At 42.1% G+C, this 21,365-nt stretch overlaps 1 protein-coding gene across 1 annotated transcript in view; it reads left to right on the top strand.

Moving 5' to 3' along the window:
- LOC149322758 (protein phosphatase 1 regulatory subunit 1A-like) overlaps positions 1 to 21,365 on the top strand; it is a 105,079-nt gene that overhangs the window by 82,315 nt on the left and 1,399 nt on the right. The window contains exons 3-6 of the mRNA XM_089509249.1: positions 728 to 765; positions 2,668 to 2,731; positions 6,779 to 6,982; positions 16,674 to 16,791. Of these exons, the coding sequence (XP_089365375.1) occupies positions 728 to 765; positions 2,668 to 2,731; positions 6,779 to 6,982; positions 16,674 to 16,791 (424 nt within the window). The remainder of the gene's footprint in view (positions 1 to 727; positions 766 to 2,667; positions 2,732 to 6,778; positions 6,983 to 16,673; positions 16,792 to 21,365) is intronic.

Genomic DNA, 21,365 nt, shown 5'->3' with positions numbered 1-21,365 from the left:
ATTGGTGCTCTCAGTGACAGTTGGTAATCAAACTGATGGGGCAGTGAATCCATTGCTGATTTTAGTTCAGACTTTAAACACTGTTCAAGGGGAGGAACCCCATTCCCAATGTTGCTTCAATACTTTGGACAGCTGTAGTTTGAGAGTGAACCTCAGAGCAGATTCATCATTCCACTGACATGGCAGCCACCATCCACCACTGTTCATACCAGTTTTGGCAATAGTGTAGTTCAGGCACAGCTAGGTTAGTGGGATCTTCCTTCTTGCTGTTATTTTATTAGAATTCCAAGGTTCACCATCAATACCACGGGACAGGATAGTTGTGCAAAAGACAGAGTAAGTCACTCTCTGCCAGAGCTTTGGGAAGGTCACATTTTCCAGACTATCATTTATGGTCTCCTCAAAATGCAGCATGCCCAATAGTCATGAGTCAAACACAGGGTTGGCCTGCTTGCACACATCCAAATGTATCATTCAGATCATGGATGCTTATACTGGGAAATTATTTTGCTTGGGGAAAAGCTGTGTTCTTACTGTTGTTAAACAACTGAAAGACAATTTTTTATTAGTCTAATCTGAACCATCCATTTGTCCACCAATAGAACCCAATCTATCTTCTGTTTTTCCCCGTCAAAGTCATTCACTTCTCCACAGTATTTTTGTCCATGTGTGTTTTATTAACTCTTTTCTTTCTCTTATGTTTCTCCACATACAATTTGTTATCCAGAAATCGATGAAGACCGGCTCCCCAATCCTCTGTTGAAGGTATGTGTTTTTGCTTCTCCTGCATACAAACAGTTGGAGGCCAGCTGATATGAATCAGAAGAGTCATAAGATTACTTGTCAATAACTTGCCTGGATGGTGCTATTTCGTGCTCTGTCTGAGATAGGGGAGGGTGTCACATATTTGAATACCTTCCAACTAAATACATTCCATGCCCATGGAAAAGTAATATTTTAAAACTACTGGATTTTTAAATGTGATTATGAAGAAAAATTAAAAGGGGAGGAAGAAGAAAGAGTGGGGAGAAAAGGGAAATATGGCTGTGAATATGGACTAGGCATATACACTGATATAATTGACCATATTTCCAAAGAAATATTTTCTTGATGTTGGCTTCTATAAAATACACATTCATGTGTAGCTAAACAGGAAGGTCTTCTGATCACTGAACAACAGGTGATGTTCATCTTTCAACCATAGAACGAAAAGTAAACAGTAAAAGTAACAGTAAAAGCCTGCTGGATCTAATCATGTTGACTTTCAGTTAGATTCCAAATAACAGAAATAAAAGTTGAAAGAACATGTGCAAATGCCAAAGATTTTTCTAATACAAGCATTCTAATACATGCAGCCAGAAAGAGGTAACCGGTGAAGACACCAACATCAAGTGCTACAAAGAAGCATTCGCTGTGTATTACATTGCCAGTGTTTAGTTGAAATAGACAATGGCTTTCTCAAAAGGCATAATGGCATCCAATAGACCTGGAACATCAATTTTTGCTTGATCAAAAGAATTTAGATGTTGAAGCTAGGACAATTTTCCATTGGTTAATTTGCACACACAGTTCAATTCTTTATTCCACTCACCTCTTAACTTCATTAACATAAGATTTATTTCTTCCCAACAAACATTTATAAACTAGACTTGTTGGTTTCTGTTTCTCAGAAGATGAAATTAATGCTTCCAACACAGCAGGGGGACTGAGGTACACTCATTGCTGGTAGTGTATATATAAACACCCGAAGGTGTTGTAAATGTAGATATTGCCACAGTGCACCCATAGGTAGCTGCTAAGTAGACTTTAATATTGAAAATAGAAAAAATTCTTAGCCTGATCCATCAGTTGATCCAAAGTATAAAATCCCAAAGTCAACCCATTACGTCCATAAAAAGAGTGCGCTTGCCATTTTCAAATAAGACTTGACCCAAACAGTTAGTTTAGTGTAATCGTACAAAGGGTGGGGGGAGTTTGTTGTTCTGGAGAAGACTGAAATGTAACCTTTTCCCTGATATGATGGTTTTCTTTATGAAATGTAGTAGGTGCTTTGTGGAAAGGGATCAAAATTCTCACTTTTGCCACCTAAATCTTGAAATGGTACAGTCCAGGAAGGATTTTATTCCATCCATTGTTCCACAGAAGTGGAACAAATCTTGCCAGGAAAACCCCATTGTAGAGTCGCCATAAGTCAAAAGTGAATTGAAGGCACATAACAACAACAACCCCTGGTGGTCCTAGCCAACTCTAGAATTCTTTGATTCTATAAACTGTGCTACACCAGGACTATTTGGGCCTATCAGAGAGGAGAGGCTGCATTTCTTTGAGGCCTTGCTAAAGTGCTGATTCTCACTTAGAATCTTCTTTCATTCATAAAATGAAAATGGCCCCTGTGTCAAAGGAGTAGTGAATCTATTTCGGGGTTTAGTCTGACCTTTAAATGTGATTTTAAGTTTTGGGGTTAGGGTTCAGCACCTTGGATTACTCCTTTAAAGTTTCTTTTAAACTCTGGTGTGGATTCATAACTCCATTGAATGAAAGCCTCCAGCCACCATTGATTTTGATTTCTCAACTGGTAAGAACCAGGACTTAGCTTATATTTGATATTTCCTCCAGCATTTTTACATGGCGTCTTCATGAAGATTCTCACCTTTCCTTTCTTTGCAGCCGGGATTGTCGATGTCACCAAGGCAGAGAAAGAAGGTCTCCCGCACCACCCCCACCATGAAAGGTAACAACTTCCAGTTGAGAGACTGGTTAACGGTACATAAGTTCAGAGACCAAAAATGATGCTTGTCACCTGCTAGTTTGTGCATTATTTTATCTAGGTATGGGCATCCTTTTGAGATGGAGGCTGCATAACCTCCATTTCTGAATCATCTGGGGACCGCAACATGCCCATACTGCCACCATCAAATTTGCCAGCCTACTGCCAACATTCAGCAGCCCAGAAGTGGCAATAAGCTAAATTTTACATTTGAAACAAGGTACAAGGAGAGTTCATGCCTTGTTTTTTTCCCCAAATGGAAGACTTGAGGAGTGCTATTCAGCTGGAAAATGGGGGGTTCACTCCCTACCCATCTTTTTTTAAAGCTGGGGTAGGCATGCTGTGAAGTTTGGAAGGGCCATTTTCAGCTCCTCCTGATCCTCAGCAGGCCCCGTGCTACCATTTTTTTATATTGTTTTCCTCCAGCATTGTTTTATAAAACATTTTTGTGATTGTTTTATAAAACAATCACAAAAATGGGTCAGTCTATACAGTGCTACCTCGGGTTACGAAATTAATTCGTTCCACGGCGCCGTTCGTAACCCGATACATTTCGCAACCCGAAAAGGCGCTGGAAAGCCGCTAGCCGCGCTTCACATTTGAATTTCGCGCCGAAATGAATTTCGTAACCCGAAAAATCTTTCGTAACCCGGAACAGTTTTTTCCAATCTAACTTTTTCGTACCCCGGAAATTTCGTAACGCGATCAATTCGTATCCCGGGGTACCACTGTATATAGATTCCTGGTTGGGTATTATCAACCACATATTTAATAATATATTTATTAAAGTATATGTAAGCAAACATTCAAAATGCATTGTGTATTAATCAAAAATCAACAATAGAATAAAATACAGAGATTGAAATAGAGCAATAATCCCCCCCAAAGAAAAATTGATCTCATAATATATATAGCTTCACTTCTGTATATTTGCAATCTATAATCAATCCTAGATTTAATCTGGCAAGAGCCCCTCCCCTTTCATAAAGCATGGGAAGTGGTGGAGGCTGTGTGTGACCTTGCATTGACTTTGGAGATGCTCAGCAAACAGCAGGATACCTTTCTGCTTCCTGAGCCTCACTATAGTTCACTGGAATGTCAAAAAGGTGTCTCTATATTCTCTGAGCTCTGGGAAGAATGGAGGCTCATTCAGAGAAATTCAAAGGTATAGCTGTGTTAATAGTATGTAGAGAGATCTTGTAGCCCCTTTGATACTAACTGAAAGAAAGAAGTTGGCAGCATGCGCTTTTGTAGACTTAAGTCCACTTCCTCAGATGCATTACACTAAAAAAGCTTGAATTGTCCCTCAACTGTACACATAATATCAGTGCAAAAGCCCACCCACACCACTCCCTCTTTCCTTCTCTGGAATAAGAACAGGATCAGGAGGAAGCATGCATTTTGGCTGACTCCATACAACCCAAATCTTGCTTCAAACATTCTGCAAATTGAAAGCCTACAGACTTTAAGTAAAACGCTTCCCTTTAAGTTGTCTGTTACTTTAAGCCTGCCCTATGAATTTCATAGGGTTTTCTTAGACAAAGAATATTAAGAGCTGGTTTGCCATTGCCTACCTGTGAACTATAGCCTACAGCACCTGGTATTGCCTGGCAGCCCATCTAAGAACTGATCAGGCCTGATCCTGCTTAGTTTCCAAGATCAGATGGGATCTGTTGCCTAAAACTGGCTTTTTTAAAAATAGATGCATCACATGCTGACATACATACAGAGTCACTGCTGTCCGCCATACTTGGCAATATCCCAGTAGTGCCATCCTGTGTTTAATGGCATGATCATTAAGAGAGCTTAGGATTTATTTCTAACTGGGTATTGCAGAATTATAGGGCTGGAAGGTACCTTCAAAGGTCATCTAATCCATTCCATTCCAAAACTCCCAATCAGACCTAACAGGCCTTGTTGCACATAAACTGCTTCTGGCAAATGTTTCTTCCAACTTTGTTTTACAAACCTTTGTCTCTGATGGAGATCAGGAATGTCTGACTCTTAGAGCTGATCTACACTTCTGAAATAATCATTCTGCATTAGGACTACCCCAATTTAGATTTGTAGGTGGGAGTTGTATGTGTCTAACTGCTGCCTGGGATGAGAATCCTCACAAGTAGAAAAGTAGCATATCCAAGAGAGAATCTCAGTCCTAACCTTCTCCCTGATATCTCCTGTACTACTAAGAGGTTTATTTGACACAGGTGACCATACCTGTAATCCCTGATCTCCATTTTAACAGGAGACAGTCTATGTATGGTTATTCTGAAGGTGTGAACAAACTGTGGGAGTCTTTTGTTACATCTCTTTCAGTTTTGTAAGTGGTTTCCTTTCCCATATTGTACACACACTCTCGTTGCTCTCCAATTTCTCTTTTCACATTTGTCCAGTCCTCATCCCCTCTACTAATCTTTTTTCATGAATTTTGCATGGAAATGTTTTATCTTTTATGTTGCTCTGCATTCCCTCCAAGAGTGCTGTAGAGCCTCACAGTACTGGAAAATGCAGCTCTCGATCTGATATCTCTCAAGCTGGGGCAGGGCTGCAGGATCTCTTTCAGAGGTTCATACGTATAGGTCAATTATTTTTTTTAAAAAAAAAAAAAAGTAAAGAGAAGAGAAAAAGAAAGAAAGAAAGAAAGAAAGAAAGAAAGAAAGAAAGAAAGAAAGAAACCTAAAAAGTTCAAGAGGGACCTGTTTGCAAAATCAGAGCACCTGGACTTGAAGTGACAGGGAAATGCCACCCATCCTGGCAACAGATTCAAGCACTACCACTAACAACCAGGGTTTACAGTCAATAATTCTCTGTGAGCTAGGAGGAAAGGACAATAGACAGAAAGCATGTCATGAGATGTGAAGTAGTTTAGACTACAGCCAATTCAGAAGTGATAGTTGGGGGATTTTGGCTTCTGGACTTTGGTCTAATCTGCACTGCAGAAATAATGCTGTTTGACACCACCGCTTTAACTGCCATTGCTCAACGCTGTGGAATCCTGGGATTTGTAGTGTCACCAAAGCTCTCTGACAGAGAAGGCAAAATATCTCACAAAACTACAAATCCCAGAATTCCATAGCATTGAGCCATTACAGTTAAAGCAGTGGTGTCAAACTGCATTTCAGCAGCACAAATCAGACCTTTTTTTTTTAAAAAAAATAGTCTTTATTAAGTAATATCAAATAATACAAAATTAAAATTCTTATACAAGCAAATCAAAAGTGGAATCCTCAGTTCATGATATCAATTTCGTGACCCTGTTTGTGGCTTCCTTCTAGTCCTGTCTTTGTAAAGAATACAGATTTTAGCATCAATGTCCCGTTATAGGGTTTTTGTATTTTTCTTCAAAATACTATACATGAGCAAATGTACATAAATATGCCAAGTCCATGTCTTTTTTCATAAATTAAGTGTGTCACCTAGTTGTTCATACTTCTTGCTCTAATACTGTACAATATTTTCTCAATTTCTCAGCTGCTTATATCCATTAATCAGACCTTTAAAAGAACCGTCCATGGTTCTGAACTTCTCTAGGGCAGTGGTTCCCAACTTTTGGTCCTCTATGTGCTTTGAACTTCAACTCCCAGAAGCCCCAGCTAGCTTGACCAGTAGTCAAAGCTTTTAAGAACTGAAGTCCAAAACATGTGGAGAACCAAAGGTTGGAAACCATTACTCTAGGGGATAGAGTTTTTCATCTCTGTTAGCTCCTTTAAGGTTTGGACTAACAGCCAGAACAGATTCACTGTCCTATTAGTAACCAGCTACCAGTGCATTTCACTTTAGTAATATCCCTCCCACTTTTCTTTCCCTAAGCCATCATCAAATACTGGCAGTAAAGAGCAGAAAGTTGCTTAGAGAGGGATAGCAGCTTGCTTTTTACTCTGAAACTTCATTAAATGGATGGAATGAATACACACAAGAGATCTTCCTTAAAGTTCATAATTCTCATGTATTCCCTGCATCCCCCGTCTTCAATTTTCATCTATTCCCTGCATCTCCACTTTGTCCTTTCAGAGCTCCAGATGATGGTTGAACACCACCTCTGCAAACAGCAAGCAGATGAAGAGGATGCCAGCACTGCAAGCCAGGAACCTCCCAGTCCACCCTGCTGCCCCCATGCCAACTCAGAGCCTGGCCACAGTCCTGGGAATTGCCCTTTGGCCCAAGCCCATGCCCAGATGGAGTCACAGCAGGACGAGCACTCCAGCCTTGAGGAACGTGAGTATGGAGCAGTCGGCTAGGGCTGCCACCACATTTCCCAAAGTCATCAGGATTGTTTGTTTTTTATTTGGAAAATCCCACCAAACTTACACATGCACACATATTTTGGATAAGTAATTATTCATATCATTTCAGGTAATGTTCCAAAGCTGGTGCAGCATGATTTTCAAGAAGAACAGCCCATAACAAGGTGGAGCTGGTGGCCTCCATTCTCTCCCCCACCAAAAAAATTTCAATTAGCCTGGATAGCCTTAGCAACAGCTCCCCTTGGATGAAATGCTGCTGCTGCTGCTGCTGGATGCAGCAGGAAAGCAACAACCATCTAGGATTTTGATCCTGGATGAGTATATCAACCTGGCTTGTGTTATGTAGACCTAGTTGAATGAAGCTGAGGAAGGGGAGGGTTAATCTCGCTCAGCTTTGCTTATCAGAGTTCTCTACAAAGTAGGCAACACTTGATGGTTCAGAAAGCAGAATTGCAGTGGTATGTTGCAATTCCATTCCCCTCATGAGGTGCTCAGTCCCACAATCTACCAGGCTTGAGTGTATATATCTGAGTGGATTCCCAAGATAGAATAGTGATTCTGCTGGTGTATCACTCATCCCAGTGCTCTACAGTTTACCTTCCTAGGCTAATCACATTGATCTCAGTACAATAACACCCCAAATCTCCAAACAGCAATACTTTTATTGTGTCAATTAAAGTGCACAAAATACACGACACAAACTTCAGGCAAAGGTGTTAAAAATCATACAGGAGAAAGAAAGAAAAATGACAATGTTGGAGTCACAGCCTATCTTTTGTCAAGAAGTTGTTATTCTCAGTTAAAATGGTACAGAGGAATATCCATGGAGGTAGGGGCACTCCTCTCTTTTGGCCATGTAGGCTCTGGGAGAGAAACATGATTTTTAACACCTTTGCCTGATGAAGAAGCCAGTGGAGCTTTGAAACCTTACATCATGTATATTGTGCATTAAAGATACTGGTGTTGTATGGATTTCGTATGTCATTGTACTTTGCTGTATGACCAACAAAGCTACCTATGGTCACATTGATCTCAGGTGGTGTGGGAGTTCCATCAGATTATGGTGCTGAGGACTTCAACATCTATGCTGGAGCTGATTTGTCAGGAGTGGCTCAAGTCTTTGTCTCCTCCATGAGAACTATGGATCTGTCGAACATGATATCTGACCCCACTTACATTGCAGGAACACTCTGGACCTGATCTTCTGTGCTGGATAAGAGAGTGGTCATTTTGACACGGAGAAAATTGTTTTCATGAATAGTCTGGTGGGGTTTAAAGTCACTCAAAACTAAAGCTTCTGCAGGGGTGGGGAGATAATTTAAGATGGTTTTCCACAGGAGACTGGTGGAACTGGAGGGCTTTTGAAGGCTTTGGAGGTTTCTTGTTGTTTCAGGGGGCAATTCTGTTGAAATTCTGTCTGGCCTCTGGAATGAAGAAATGACCAAGGCTGTGGAATGAATTGTTTCTGAGCATCACCTCCCATAAAGTGGAGTCAAACCAGTCCCCGATTTACTAGGGAGCTGCCAATAATGAAATAAGTGGGGTGATGACTAGAGGGAGAGTGATGGGAACTATTCTCTGGGGCAGCCACTCTGAATGTTGGCAATATATTGTTCTTCATGCTGCAGTCCCAAGTCCAGAGTTTTATATTCCCCTAAACTAAAGAACTAACCATTCACTTGTATGAGGGAAGGATGTAGAAAAGGTTTGCTTGAAGATGCCAGTGGGATAGTAGAGGAGTCGGAGGAATTTAATCTTGATCTGTATTTTTCAGATTAATGTCTGCGTTGGAACATAATTACCGTATGTTTGGCTCTCCAACTGTCTTGAATTTTGTGATTCAGTTCTCAGCTCAAAAAAATGTAGCAAAATGTACATGGGGCTTGTTCTAACGGTATAATTCTATGACTTAATATGGCATATTTTAGTATAAAATGCATACAGAAATATGCCCTTAGAGATATTGGCTGGAATCCTGTCGGAGCATTGAATCCTCATAAGCAGACTTACATCTGCAACAATTATTGTGCAGTTTCACAACATCTGTATCCAGTATAGGGTTGCTGTTATGTTACTAAGTAGCATAGCTAGCAAACTGCCTGATGTGCATCAGGTGCCCTTGCCATTGATATGCACGTTTGCAACTATAACCAAGTTTCTTAACACCTCTGCTACATAGCTAGATATATGCAAAGTTAGGTAATGTAAAAAGCCACATAGCATTCTGGTGAAAATATATTCATATGTGGGAGGTTTTATCAAAAAAAAAGTTCAAAAATAAGCATTCCTATGAAAACAGAAATGCAGGGATTTTTAAATTTAAAAAATGGGAATTTGATACAAAAACTGGGTGGAACAGGGCTGTACATATATATTGACAAAACTGACATGGATTGGAAGTAAGACCGCTTCCTATTTGTCTACAGGATGAGACTAAAATATCAAGGAGGGTTTTGATATGTCACTAGACCAAATAATCTTGAGAAATTGCAAATATATGCATGCTTCTTTGTATGGATAGATAGAAAGACAGCTGAGACAGTGAATATCATGGGCAGACATGTGTAACCAGGCCATGTGTATTAACACCTCGCTTCTGTGGATAAATTTGATAGCCTAGTGCTGCGGGTGGTACACGCTCTCTTCCCTGCAGCAGCTGTCAGTACAAGCTCATTCTTTCCTTAAGAAAAGCATTATCTGGCTAATAAGGAAAGGAAGCAGCCACCTCTAGTGGCTATAGGCAAGAATGACAACCAGACTTTCACTCCAAGGCTGGATTTGACTGAAGGTATGTCACCATAAGTCGGAAAGGACTGGGAGGCGCACAACAAGAAAGTTAAGCTATAGTCATTGCTGTTTCCTGACACACACACTCACCCTCCCTCCCTCTCTCTCTCTCTTAGTTCCCAGAGTGAAGCATATTTTTTATCCCTTTCTGTCGTGATAATTTATCCAGGACTTTCTTTTTAACAAGCTCTGCCCAAGCCCCTTTGTCAAATATTCATAGCGCGAGCATGTCCTGCAAAATGGCGTGATAGGATGATGGGCCTAGAGCAGCAGCAGCCTCCCCTTTGACTTTCATAGAGGAGAGAAAGAGAGAGAGATGGCTTCTCTTTTTTTATATTATTAAGAGAACTGGCGCTTTGTTGTGTGATCATGGCAAAAAACCAGAAGGGCAAGCCACTTACTTCCTTAGAGTTGTAGGGACCAAAAGGCCTGAAGCCTGCAGCTTTGGGAGGGTAGGCCAGGGTAGAAACAGTCAACATGGCATAGTGGTTGGACAAGGACTCCAGAAGCCAGGGTCTAAATCCCTTCTCAGTCATGAAAACCCACTGGGTGACCTTGGGAAAGTCACACTCTCTTGGAAGACAGCAAGGACAAATCCCTGTCAGAGGAAGGCAATGACAAACCCCTTCTGAATAAATCTTGCCAAGAAAACCCCATTATATAGTTGCCATAAGTCAGAATTTACTGGGAGTCACATAACAGCAGCAGCAGCAACAATACCAGCTGAGGCTGCCAGTGAAGCAGAAGCCTGGATAAGAAGGAAACCAACTAATTCAGGGCTGGTCCCACCAAAGACTTCCCACTTCTAGGGGCACCAGCACCCTCTGGGTGGTTACCTCAGCTTCGTATTGGATACTTTGGAGACTCATTGCTTTCACTTTCTGGAAGAGAAATCCCGAGGGAGAAGCCTTAGCAGTTCACTGGCTGACCATTCCTGATGTTCTTATTCCAAACAACACAGCCAAGAGCCACCTTATATCTGCCTATACATCATCACATGCAAGAAAAAATGAAATGGGGTGTGTGTGAGGGAAAGCATTTGTCCATCACTGAATTCCCCCACCCAATATCAGGTCATATTATGTGAGAGGGTGGAAAAAGTGACAGTGTGTGGAGTATGCCAATGAGAGTTGTGGGTTGTATGAATCAAGGATCTATGAGATATAAATGAGAGTGTGAGGGTACAAATGCATGTATGTAATGTGTTATGTATGTGAGTTTAAGAATAATTATTACATGACTTCAAGTCATTTCTGACTTATAATAATCCTAATGCAAATGCATCATGGGGTTTTCTCGGCAAAATTTCTTCAGGAGAGGTATGCCACAGCTTTGCCTTGAGGCTGAGAGCATATGACTTGCCCAAGGTCACCCAGAGGGTTTCATGGCTGGGCTGTGAATCGAACCCTACTCTCCAGAGTCGTAGTCCCACACTCAAACTACTACACCATAAATATATCAATTTATTGATTGATCAATCAGTCGATGTATCACTGTTAACAAGTTAAAATGTTTTTACATATATAACCTGGTGCTGTGGGCTGTATTTCAGAGGAGGAACTAGGAAGACCACCTCTGAGTTCTCCTTGCCTTAGAAAACTCTACAAAATTCATGGAGTTGCCATGAGTCAACAGGCGACTTGAAGGCACATACATGCACACACACATAAATGTAATATGGCACTGTATGTAAACTGAATACATTGGGTGTATGGTGTTTGAGAGAAGAAGTAAGGATGTGTGGGAGTGAAAGAGGTGTGAGATAGCGATCTGAATGTGTGGGGGTGTCAAAAGTGTGTATGTGAGAGAGAAAGAAGGAGTGTGCCAACAAGCACAGTCCCTCTTTAGCTTGCCTCATATATCTTTACAGAGACTACATCAAAGAGAAATTGCATTCTGTGTGAGAAGCTATGTGTGAGAGATCAGGGTGGTAGCTGGGGGGATGATACAGTTATAGCTAATCCATGCACACACACACTCTGCACTTCCCCCGTCAACAGAATCAAAGCTTAGGTTGCCCCTTTTACTGTTGAAACTTGACAGATTTTGACTGAATGTGTTGTACCCACTATTAGGCTGGTTAAGGGATGAGAAAAGAGGTGGAATTTGGAAGCATTCCATGAATGCTTATAGGCAGAATTGTGATTTGAATAATTATTGGTACCCTTGGATGTGGGGGTAGGAATTAGCCCAGTGTAACTTGTGCGTACCACAATAGTGTGTGAGTTCATTTACCAAGATTAAAACATGAAAATGAGAAGCTCATAGTACTCTTGATCATTTAATGTGGCATTGTTATGCTGCTCAGCTTATGATAAGACACGGAATGGGAACTGCAAAATTTTAATTTGCTTAGGGCAGAAAAAACAAAAAAAAATTGTTCGGCTGACTCTGCACAATAGCAACTGGCCCAATAATGTAGCAGCACAGCAAAGCAACACACAAAAAGTAGCATTTTTACATTTCGAAGTCCATTTCTTCCTCTTGCAGTAACCCAGATTCTCTGGGAGGTCTCCCCCACCCCCCTTTGTCCTGGATTTCAGTTAACAAGGACTACAAAGCTTTGATGTTTGCAAAGAGTCGGTGCAATTCAAAAAAGGTTTGGAGTTGGATGGGCTGTTACTGTTCATTTCACAAATCTGACAGGAGTTTTTTTCCTACAGTGTTGTGTATAGATCAGTGCAGGTTAAATGATGGGAGAGAAATGTAGGCAGGTGCTTTTATGTATGTGTTCTGGTGCCTCTTCCCCCTACACACACACTTTTTCTCTTGCACTCTCAGGGGGCAATTCCCAAAGCAGTTTCTGTGGTAACACAAGAGGGGAGGAACACACTGATCCCCACCTCTGCTACCAATATAAGGATCTCCTCCTGTCCCATGACTGTAGCCACCAAGTGTGAGGATCTCCGAGATACCCTCATGGTTCCTCTATAAGACTTTATTCATCTTATACCCCTACCAGACACCACTACTTTCACTTAAAACTGCTGCCACTACAGACATTGGGTGTCTAAGAATAAGCTTCCCAATATCCCTTGCAAAGTATGCTCAGGTGCAAAAGTATATAATGTTGGGGTGTATGTTGAGGTAAAAAACAATAGCAGAGTCTTGAAGGTACATAACAAAAAATAGCTTTACTCAGCAGAGTCATAAAATACTGGAAGCAAAAACATAGTAGAATGGCTCAGTACAAAAGAGCAAAAATAAACATAGCAGAGCTTCTAGTACATCAGCATACAAACTCATTACCAGCATTACCATTCCCAGCAGCATGTACCAGGATGAAAAGCACTACAGATCCCTGTATGCTTTAGCAGCATGGAGAACATTATCAGTATGCTCCCAGCAGACTTCCAAAGCAGTTATAGTCTGCAGATTGGCTACTGCAGCCACCTGGCCAAATTGCAGGCTAACCTTATCCTGGTTATACCTACCACAGGGACATAGCCAAGGGGGGGGGGGGTTGTTGGGGTCCAGACCCCCCCCCCCTTCCATTAGAAAAATGAATGGTGTGTGATGCTGCGCTGCCGCACCCAAGCACCATTATAATGGTGGCACTTAGTCTGGACCCCCCCTTCCTAAAAGCCTAGCTATGTCCCTGCCTACCATTTGCTACACCTTCATCCAGTCACAACTTACTATGCTGACCTGCAAATCCTGACATGTCGTATTTTTTAAAATGATTTTTAAACAGAAATTGGACATAACTTCGGACATACAGTGCTACCTCGGGTTACGAAATTAATTCGTTCCGCGGCTCCGTTCGTAACCCGATACATTTCGCAACCCGAAAAGGCTTTCCGTTAGCGCTGGAAAGCCGCTAGCCGCGCTTCGCATTTTAATTTCGCGCCGAAACGCGCCGAAATGAATTTCGTAACCCGAAAAATAGTTCGTAACCCGGAACAGTTTTTTCCAATCTAACTTTTTCGTACCCCGGAAATTTCGTAACGCGATCAATTCGTATCCCGGGGTACCACTGTAACATCAAATATTTTTTGCTTCCTATAAATCCTGACCAATGCTCACATCTCTCTATCTCCTATTTGCTCATATTCTAGCTACCTCTGCACTGAATCTAACTAATCTTTGTCTTTGACCATAACTCAGGCGGGTTACAGACCGCCTATTTGGGGCGGGCTGCACCCGCCCCTTTCCCCAGTGTATCGGGGTCTCAGTGGCCAGAATGGCAGACACTGAGGCCCCAATCCACCACTTTCCAGGCTGCGGGGAAGTGGCAAAACGCCGCTTCCCCACAGCCTGAAAAGAGGTGTCCACTTGGCCCCTTTCTCCCTTGCTTCGCTGGGCGCAGCCGTCTGAAGGCTGCGCCCAGTGAAGCAAAGCGGCACCGAAATGGAGCTCCTTCCTGGTTTGCGCTAAGGGTGCCCTAGGCGCCCTGGCGCGGAGCGAGGATGTCACGTCCGTGCCGCCCCGTATAGAGCACCGCACCTCCCTAACCCTAGTACACGCTCTGCGCGTACTTTCATGGCAGTGTGTAACTCGCCTCACTCTCCTAACTTCTCAAACCCCTCCATCTCACTAATTCCTGATCTTGACAAGACTCCACTTTCACTCCATCAGCTGCCATACACCCACCTCAAACATTCAGCCAAATACCACACACTCCCAGCATTCCACTCTCTCACCCCTTACAACAGATCCTTACCTTACAACATGTACTTCACATTGCATACATAACTATTTGTTGTTATATGCCTTTAACTCAGTTCTGACCCTAAGGCGCACCTATCACAGGGTTTTCTTGGCAGGTTTCTTCAGAGGGTTACCTTAATATATCTAACATCTGCAGCAATGTTTTCTATGTGAGTCTCAAACATTACACAAACCATGTCCCATTTTATGTCTGTGGCTTGCTGTATAGCTTTTCCCTGCCTGCACTTGTCCACTTGCACATTCTTGATTCTTCTTGGCTCTTTAAGTCGCCTGCTCTCCATGCACTGATCCAGGTCTATTCACATGTCTTCCACTTCCTCAGGAATATTTGTATATATTTTTCTTTATTTAAAAAAGTATTGTTATATAAAGTTGGTGTATATACATCCCTATGTATGTATCTGTTTATGTATTCTCTGTTGTGCCAGATCGATAGGGAAATAGCTAAGATTGATGTTAGACAGCAAAGTCATAGGTGCTGATCAAGTACAAATTGAGTCTCTCTTATCCAAAATGCTCTGGACCAGATGTGTTTTGGATTTCAGATTTATTTATTTGTTCGTTTATTTATTTTGGAATATTTGTATACACATCATGGAATATCTTGGAGATGGGACCCAAGTCTAAACATGAAGCTCATTTATGTTTCATATACACATTATATACTTAGCCTGGAGATAATTTTATACATAATATTTTAAATAATTTTATGTATGAAAACAAAGTTTGTGTACATTGAAAGCAAGGGTGTCAGAATCTGACAGTTTGGAGTTTTGGAGTATTTTGGATTTTTGGAATTCCTGCTTAGGAATACTCAACCTGTATTTGAATTTGAAATGAAAGCTATGATATCCTATTTGCTCCCTTCCTAGCAATCACCATTTAATAAACCACTCTCATAATAATGGCAGATTTTTCCAGAGCTCAAAACATCCAACCATTGAAGCTTTTATCCTTAAGAAACATAATTGCAAATCATCTGCCAGCATCATGGCCCTGCTGTGTGTAGGAAGCTAAATTATCTTGCTATATATGTGAAGCTAATTATCTTTGATAAAACACCTTGGGAGGGCTTTGGCCTCAAATGTTGTATCTAGCATAAGCACTTTGAATACCAGCCTGATATACTAGAGAACCAGGAGGGAAACTGTGACCTTTCAAATGTTCTTGGATTACATACCCCATCATCCTTGATAATAGGCCACTTTAGTTGTGGCTTATCAAAGATGGAATCCAGCAACCTCTGGAAAGTCACAGCCTTCTCATGACTGTTGCAGTGCAGTAGGTGGTTCCCGTGTCAGTGAGGCAGTAAATATGCTCATAAATTTAGTATATGCTTTAAGGGAGGGCTGAGCCCCATCCCTAACTTTGATTCAGAAACTTGGAAAGTACTTTAATATATGTTTAAGTGGAACTTGGGATGCCGCCATACTGCAAAATTAGAGCTGTTTGACACCACTTGTAGTTTATTGTGGCACCAAATCTCCGAATTTGATAGCATTGAGCCATGGCAGTTAAAGTGGTAATTCTGCAGTGTAGATGCAGCCCTAGTTTGGATTCTCCACTTCATTGATATGGAAGCCGTCCATCAGCCATCGCAGCCTGGCTGTGTCTCGCATGGAGTTTCTGCTTTATTTGTGATCCCATTGCCAATCATTAGACATGCTCAAGACTATTTGTAGATGCAGAGATTCCAGTGCACACATGGATATCTTGGAGAATTCTCTCTTCCTCCAAAGGAACATACAGCTTTGTGGGCAGAAAGGAATGAATGCCTGAAGCTGCCTCTGCTATTAGCATAAATGAGGTGGGAGGGTGGAAAGCTAGAATTCTGGGTAAACACTGGCTCTATGGATTGGGGTGAAGAGAGGATTATGATTGTCATGGCACAATAGGTTTAGCATTCCACTCATTAGTATAACCCCCCCCCCCAATCCTTCTTAAGCAATTACGACAAGTTCAGAGCCTATCTGTGCATAAACATAGTGGGACTGATATGTAACCATGAATCTTATTTGGTTTCAACTGTTCTTCGGTGACCCAGTTTTGGAGAGATATCTCTGGGGCACTATTTTGATTGGTTTTCTTTCAGCTTACTCTAGGAGCGCCTGCCAGTGTTGTCATTTCATTGTCTCTCTCTCTCTCTCTCATACACACATACCTGCTTATTTCCTAATAGACTTTTTGCTCATTGTTTTGTGCAGAAGGAAGAGCCCCTGGAGCATGTGGAGCAGAAAGAGCTGGAAATGCAAGATCAGGATTGTCCTCAGACAAACAAGGAGTCCATATACCACCGGAGGGGAAGGAAAGGCTAGCCAAGGAGTACGTACCATGGTGCACGTAAGGGTGGGCAAGGGATGACAGTCAAAAGGAAACAGCTCAGCTTTCTGGGAGCATATGGTACCCATTCTCCAAGTCACAGCACCAAGGTGTTCCCCACCCCTAGAGCTTAATTTCTGCATAGGGAAATATATTGTACGAAAGGGCCTTAGGTCTTAGGCTATGCCAAATGTTCACCTCTTTGGGGTTTACATTAAGGTTTATGGGGTAAAAGTCTCAATGCGTGCCCCCTCTCCCTCCACCAAAGAAGCATCCTATTAGTGACTTACACAAATGAGTGTGGTGTAGAGGTTTGAGTGTGGGACTATGACTCTAGAGACCAGAATTCAAATTTCCTCTTCACCATAAAAACCCACTAGGTGACCCTGGGTTAGTCATACTCTCTCAGACTCAGAGATGGCAATGGCAAACTACTGGTGAAGAAACTTGCCAAGAAGACCTTGTGATAGATTTGCCTTTAGGCAAAAATGTCTTGCAGGCACACCAGAACAAAAAGTGCAATTCACACACAGAGAAGTCCCTTTTTGGATGGGGTGCAGAGTTCCCTTTTGGATGGGGTGCTATTTTCTCCCCTTTGAACTCCATGCAAAATCCTCCCACACTTGGCAGTTATCAAATTGGGGTCAGGAAGGTGCTGCTGTTCCTTCTTACCAAAAGAAAGAGAGGCAGTTCAGATCATGAAGATGCACATCCTCAGTTTTCCCTTTGGCTGAGGTGGGATCAGCTGCTTCTCTTTGTTCTTCTAAACCATCTCCCACCTCCTTACCAGTAAACAGCAGGAGGGGGACCACCTCCAGGTCTTGACAGCTGCCAAACAGTAAGAGGACATGGAACTGCACCTGCAGAGCTATGCACACACATAGGATCTCATCCTTTGAGAACATTCACCTCTTTGGTGTCCGTTCAACCGTTTGGTTGGATCCAGACTTTGTCATAAAGTAGACACAGCAAGTGACAATGATCCATGCTCAGCTATCCTCACTACCACCACCACCTTGGCATGGCTAGGTTGACATCCCTGCTCAGCTGTCTTCCCTTCTCACTTCCATCGCCATTATATGGCCATGTGGGTGGGAAGCAAGGGGCTGTTAAGCAAGGATGGTCATCACTGGCTGTGTTGTGATAGCTGACACATAATAAAGCAGGCATTCTTCAGGATTTACCAGAGCATCTCCAAAGATCCCAGAAGATAATGCTATCATAGCACACTAGCTATAGGAACATAGCCAGTAGTGATTGTCTTTGTTGAGTTACCCCTTGGCCTCCCTGCAGCCACTAAAAGACCTTATATAAGCCAGAGTGAGTTCTAATATCTACAGGGGAAGTCTTTCTCTGAATCCCACCACCTTCACAGGTGCAAGTAGTGAAGACTCGGGAGAGAGCCTTCTTCATGGCTGATCCCAGGCTCTGGAACTCCCTTCTACAGGAGATCCAACTGGCCCCCTTCTTCCTGTTTTTCTGCTGCAGGTGAAGATGTTTTTATTTAAGTGGGGTTTTGAATCTTCAGTTATGGAGTTGCAGTGTGTGAGGTAGTGTATGTGTAAATCTTTTATTGAAACTTTTAAATATGTTTGAATTGTTTTAGTGTTTTAGCTCTTTAATCATGTTTTTAATCATTTTGATGTTTATTTCATTTTTAACTTTTGTAAATTAATGCTTTAGTTTGACCTTTTTTACATTCTTGTAAGGTACCTTAGAACCCATTTTGAGAGAAAGGTGGGATATAATTGCAATCAATCAATTAATCAATCAATGGCAGGGGTGGAAAAAGGAGAGTTTGGGCTGGAAGGGGTAGGAGAAGTCCTTGAGGAAGACTTGTGGGGGCAGCTAAAAATAGATTCTGGAGGAATCTCCTTATTGGAGATTTCTGACATAATATTTTTTTCCATTTGAGTCTTGTACTTCAAAGTCTAATTTGACTCCTCTGCTGGGAAATGAGGCAGACCAGTGATGCAGTGCAGATTATCTGTTTTATAAAGGGCATTTACATCTTAATGTAAGAATTAATAGATAGCAGTTAGAGAAGGTCTCTTTCCCTTTCCCTTCTCCCTTGTTTCCACCTAAATATTTTTTTAAAAAACCCAATATTTGAGTTGTTTATGCATATGAAAAGATCTCAAGAAAATCAGTATTTATTTGACAATTTCTGCAAAATGGCACCCAGTGGCTTCCCTGGGAATCAGCTATGATGTTTTCAAGATCAAAATGAAAATGGGTTGAAGGACTATGCTCAGATTCAGGTGTTCTTGCATATGTGAATGTACTGTATCACACTATGTTCACAAGGACTGTGGGTATCATCACTGATACAATGCGGTCAGCTGTAGCTGTAAAGCCTGATGTGATGTGTGTAGGTGTTGGATGTAGGGGGAGAGAGTGAGAGTCAGTGCAATGAGTATCTATTTCCCTTGGTGGACAAAGGATTATGAAGTCTCACTGTGACTTCAATTAGTTCTCCTTTCAGCTTAGATTAGTTTGACTAAAATCAAACTGGTCAAAGGGAAAGTTCAAATGCTTCACTCAAGCCCAAGCTTAATGAAAGCTCAAAGCGACATTCTTTTGCACTGCAACCTTCATCTGGAATGAAGGGACAAAATTGGCCTCAGAGAAGAAAGGCTCACCCAAGATAGAGGCAGGCTTGGGTCAGAAGCCCACCCACTACCCTTCTCCAGACTCCTGCGTACAAGCAGTGCTTACCTGCATGTGCAACCCTGCGCATTCTCTTACTCAAAAATGCATTAGGCCTTCCTCAGCAGGCAGTGCCAGAATAGATGTCTCTGCTCATTGCCTGCAGGCAGCCTGCACAGGGACAGGGTGATCAGATGTCTTCCTTTTCCAGGACATGTCCTACATTTCAACCTCCTGTCCAAGAGGAATTTTAAAATGTTCACTATTTTGAGCAAGATTCAGAGGCATGAAAATGTACTTGCTATGAATTTATATTTATATTAGTGTTTTTGGCTTTTATTTGGTAATGTCCTACACTTTTTTGAACATCCTAAATTTTGTGGTGCCTTGTCCTCCTTTGCAGTTAAGATATCTGGTCACTATGGCGCAGGGATCAGTGACAGCCCACTCATGCACTGGGGGGAGAGAGAGATGGGACTATCTTCAACTGGGCAATTTGAATACTCAATCAGTGTCTGTCTCTCCCGCTCCATTTTAAATATATTGAGAAGGGTGCAATCCTGTAGTTGTGGATAGGTTTCCATCTTTGTAAGATGTGTAAGTCCACCCCCAGTGTGTCAGTGCTCCAGCAGTCAGAGGAATGTGGCACATGAGGCATGTGTGTTCTCTTCCAACTCTGATTCTATGAGGCAGGCTTTGGATCTCCAGAGTATACCCCTGACAAAGAAGGAAGCAGTGCCAGCCCTGTAGGTGGCATTTTCAGTGCTCCTTCGAGACACCCCCATTCCTGCTCCTCCATAGATGATGTCTAGCCAAGTCCTACTGGGTCAGGCAGAAGGTTTGTCTAACATCTGGTTTCCAACAGCAGCTGAACCCACAGCAGAGCACTGAAAATGACAGCCATCTTCTAGTCTGTCTCTCCTTGACCTATCTCTCCTCCCCTCACCCCATATGTGACTGGTATCCAGATGAATGTTGCTGTTGCTTAGAGCAAGCTGGAGCACTCCAGATGTTGTGGGCCCTCACCTATCACCCACCCTAGTCAGCAGATGCAATGGGATCATAGGAGATGCAGTCCAACAACATCTGGTGTGCCATATGTTTGTTCCCTGTCTCTGACTTGGCAGAATACTCTGGAGCTTTTAAGGGTCCATTTAACATTCATGGACAATAGTCACTGACAGAGCTATCCTGCATCGATTTGCATGTTAACAGATCTTGTGAGGTTTGAATTTCATTCTGTGTTGCTTATGAAAAATGACTTTATCTGCCCTGAATCTATTGCCAGACACTTTCAGTAAGTGACTCCCACACACACACCCTGCTTTATTGCCTCTTTCCCCTAACAGTAGACTATGGTGTGCGAGAAAAGGAGTGCCTTTTTCCATACCATGATTTCACAACTCTCTGTTGTATTTTCGCTGTTCTTCTTTTCTGAGCTAAATAGTCCCACACATTTTTGCCATTCCCTGAGGGGCGTTCCAACCCCTTGATCATTGGAATTGCCTGTTTCTACATCTTTTTCGCCTTTACAATGTTCTTTTCTAACAGGTCTTTGATGTTTTTGATTACCAAGAGATAGCATTTCAATGGGCAGAACGTTTTAAAACAAATATGAAAGTGGTAGGAAACATATGAATGAATAAAACACATAAACTCTTGGGCCTACACCCAGTTGTTAAGCCCAGCTGGAGCAGACCCACTGAATCGATGAGAACATGGTAAATGTAAGTTGCACTGAATGAATGGGTGAATTCTAGTTGGGACTAACAATTGACTGTAGATATTAGAATGGAGGTGTGGGGGAAAGTTTATGTGGCCTTCCAGATTTGTTGAACTGTACCTTCCAGCAGCCCTAGCCAACCCTAGCAGTCAGTAGTGAGGAATACTGGGTGCTTCAGTTCAACAACACCTGGAGGACAAATGAT

Source organism: Sceloporus occidentalis, unplaced genomic scaffold (assembly GCF_023333645.1).
Source record: "Sceloporus occidentalis isolate IW3139 unplaced genomic scaffold, rSceOcc1.0.p SCAF_1, whole genome shotgun sequence".
Lineage (NCBI taxonomy): Eukaryota > Metazoa > Chordata > Lepidosauria > Squamata > Phrynosomatidae > Sceloporus > Sceloporus occidentalis.
Note: the sequence above shows the minus strand (reverse complement) of the source record. Positions and strands in the feature narration are given on the sequence as shown.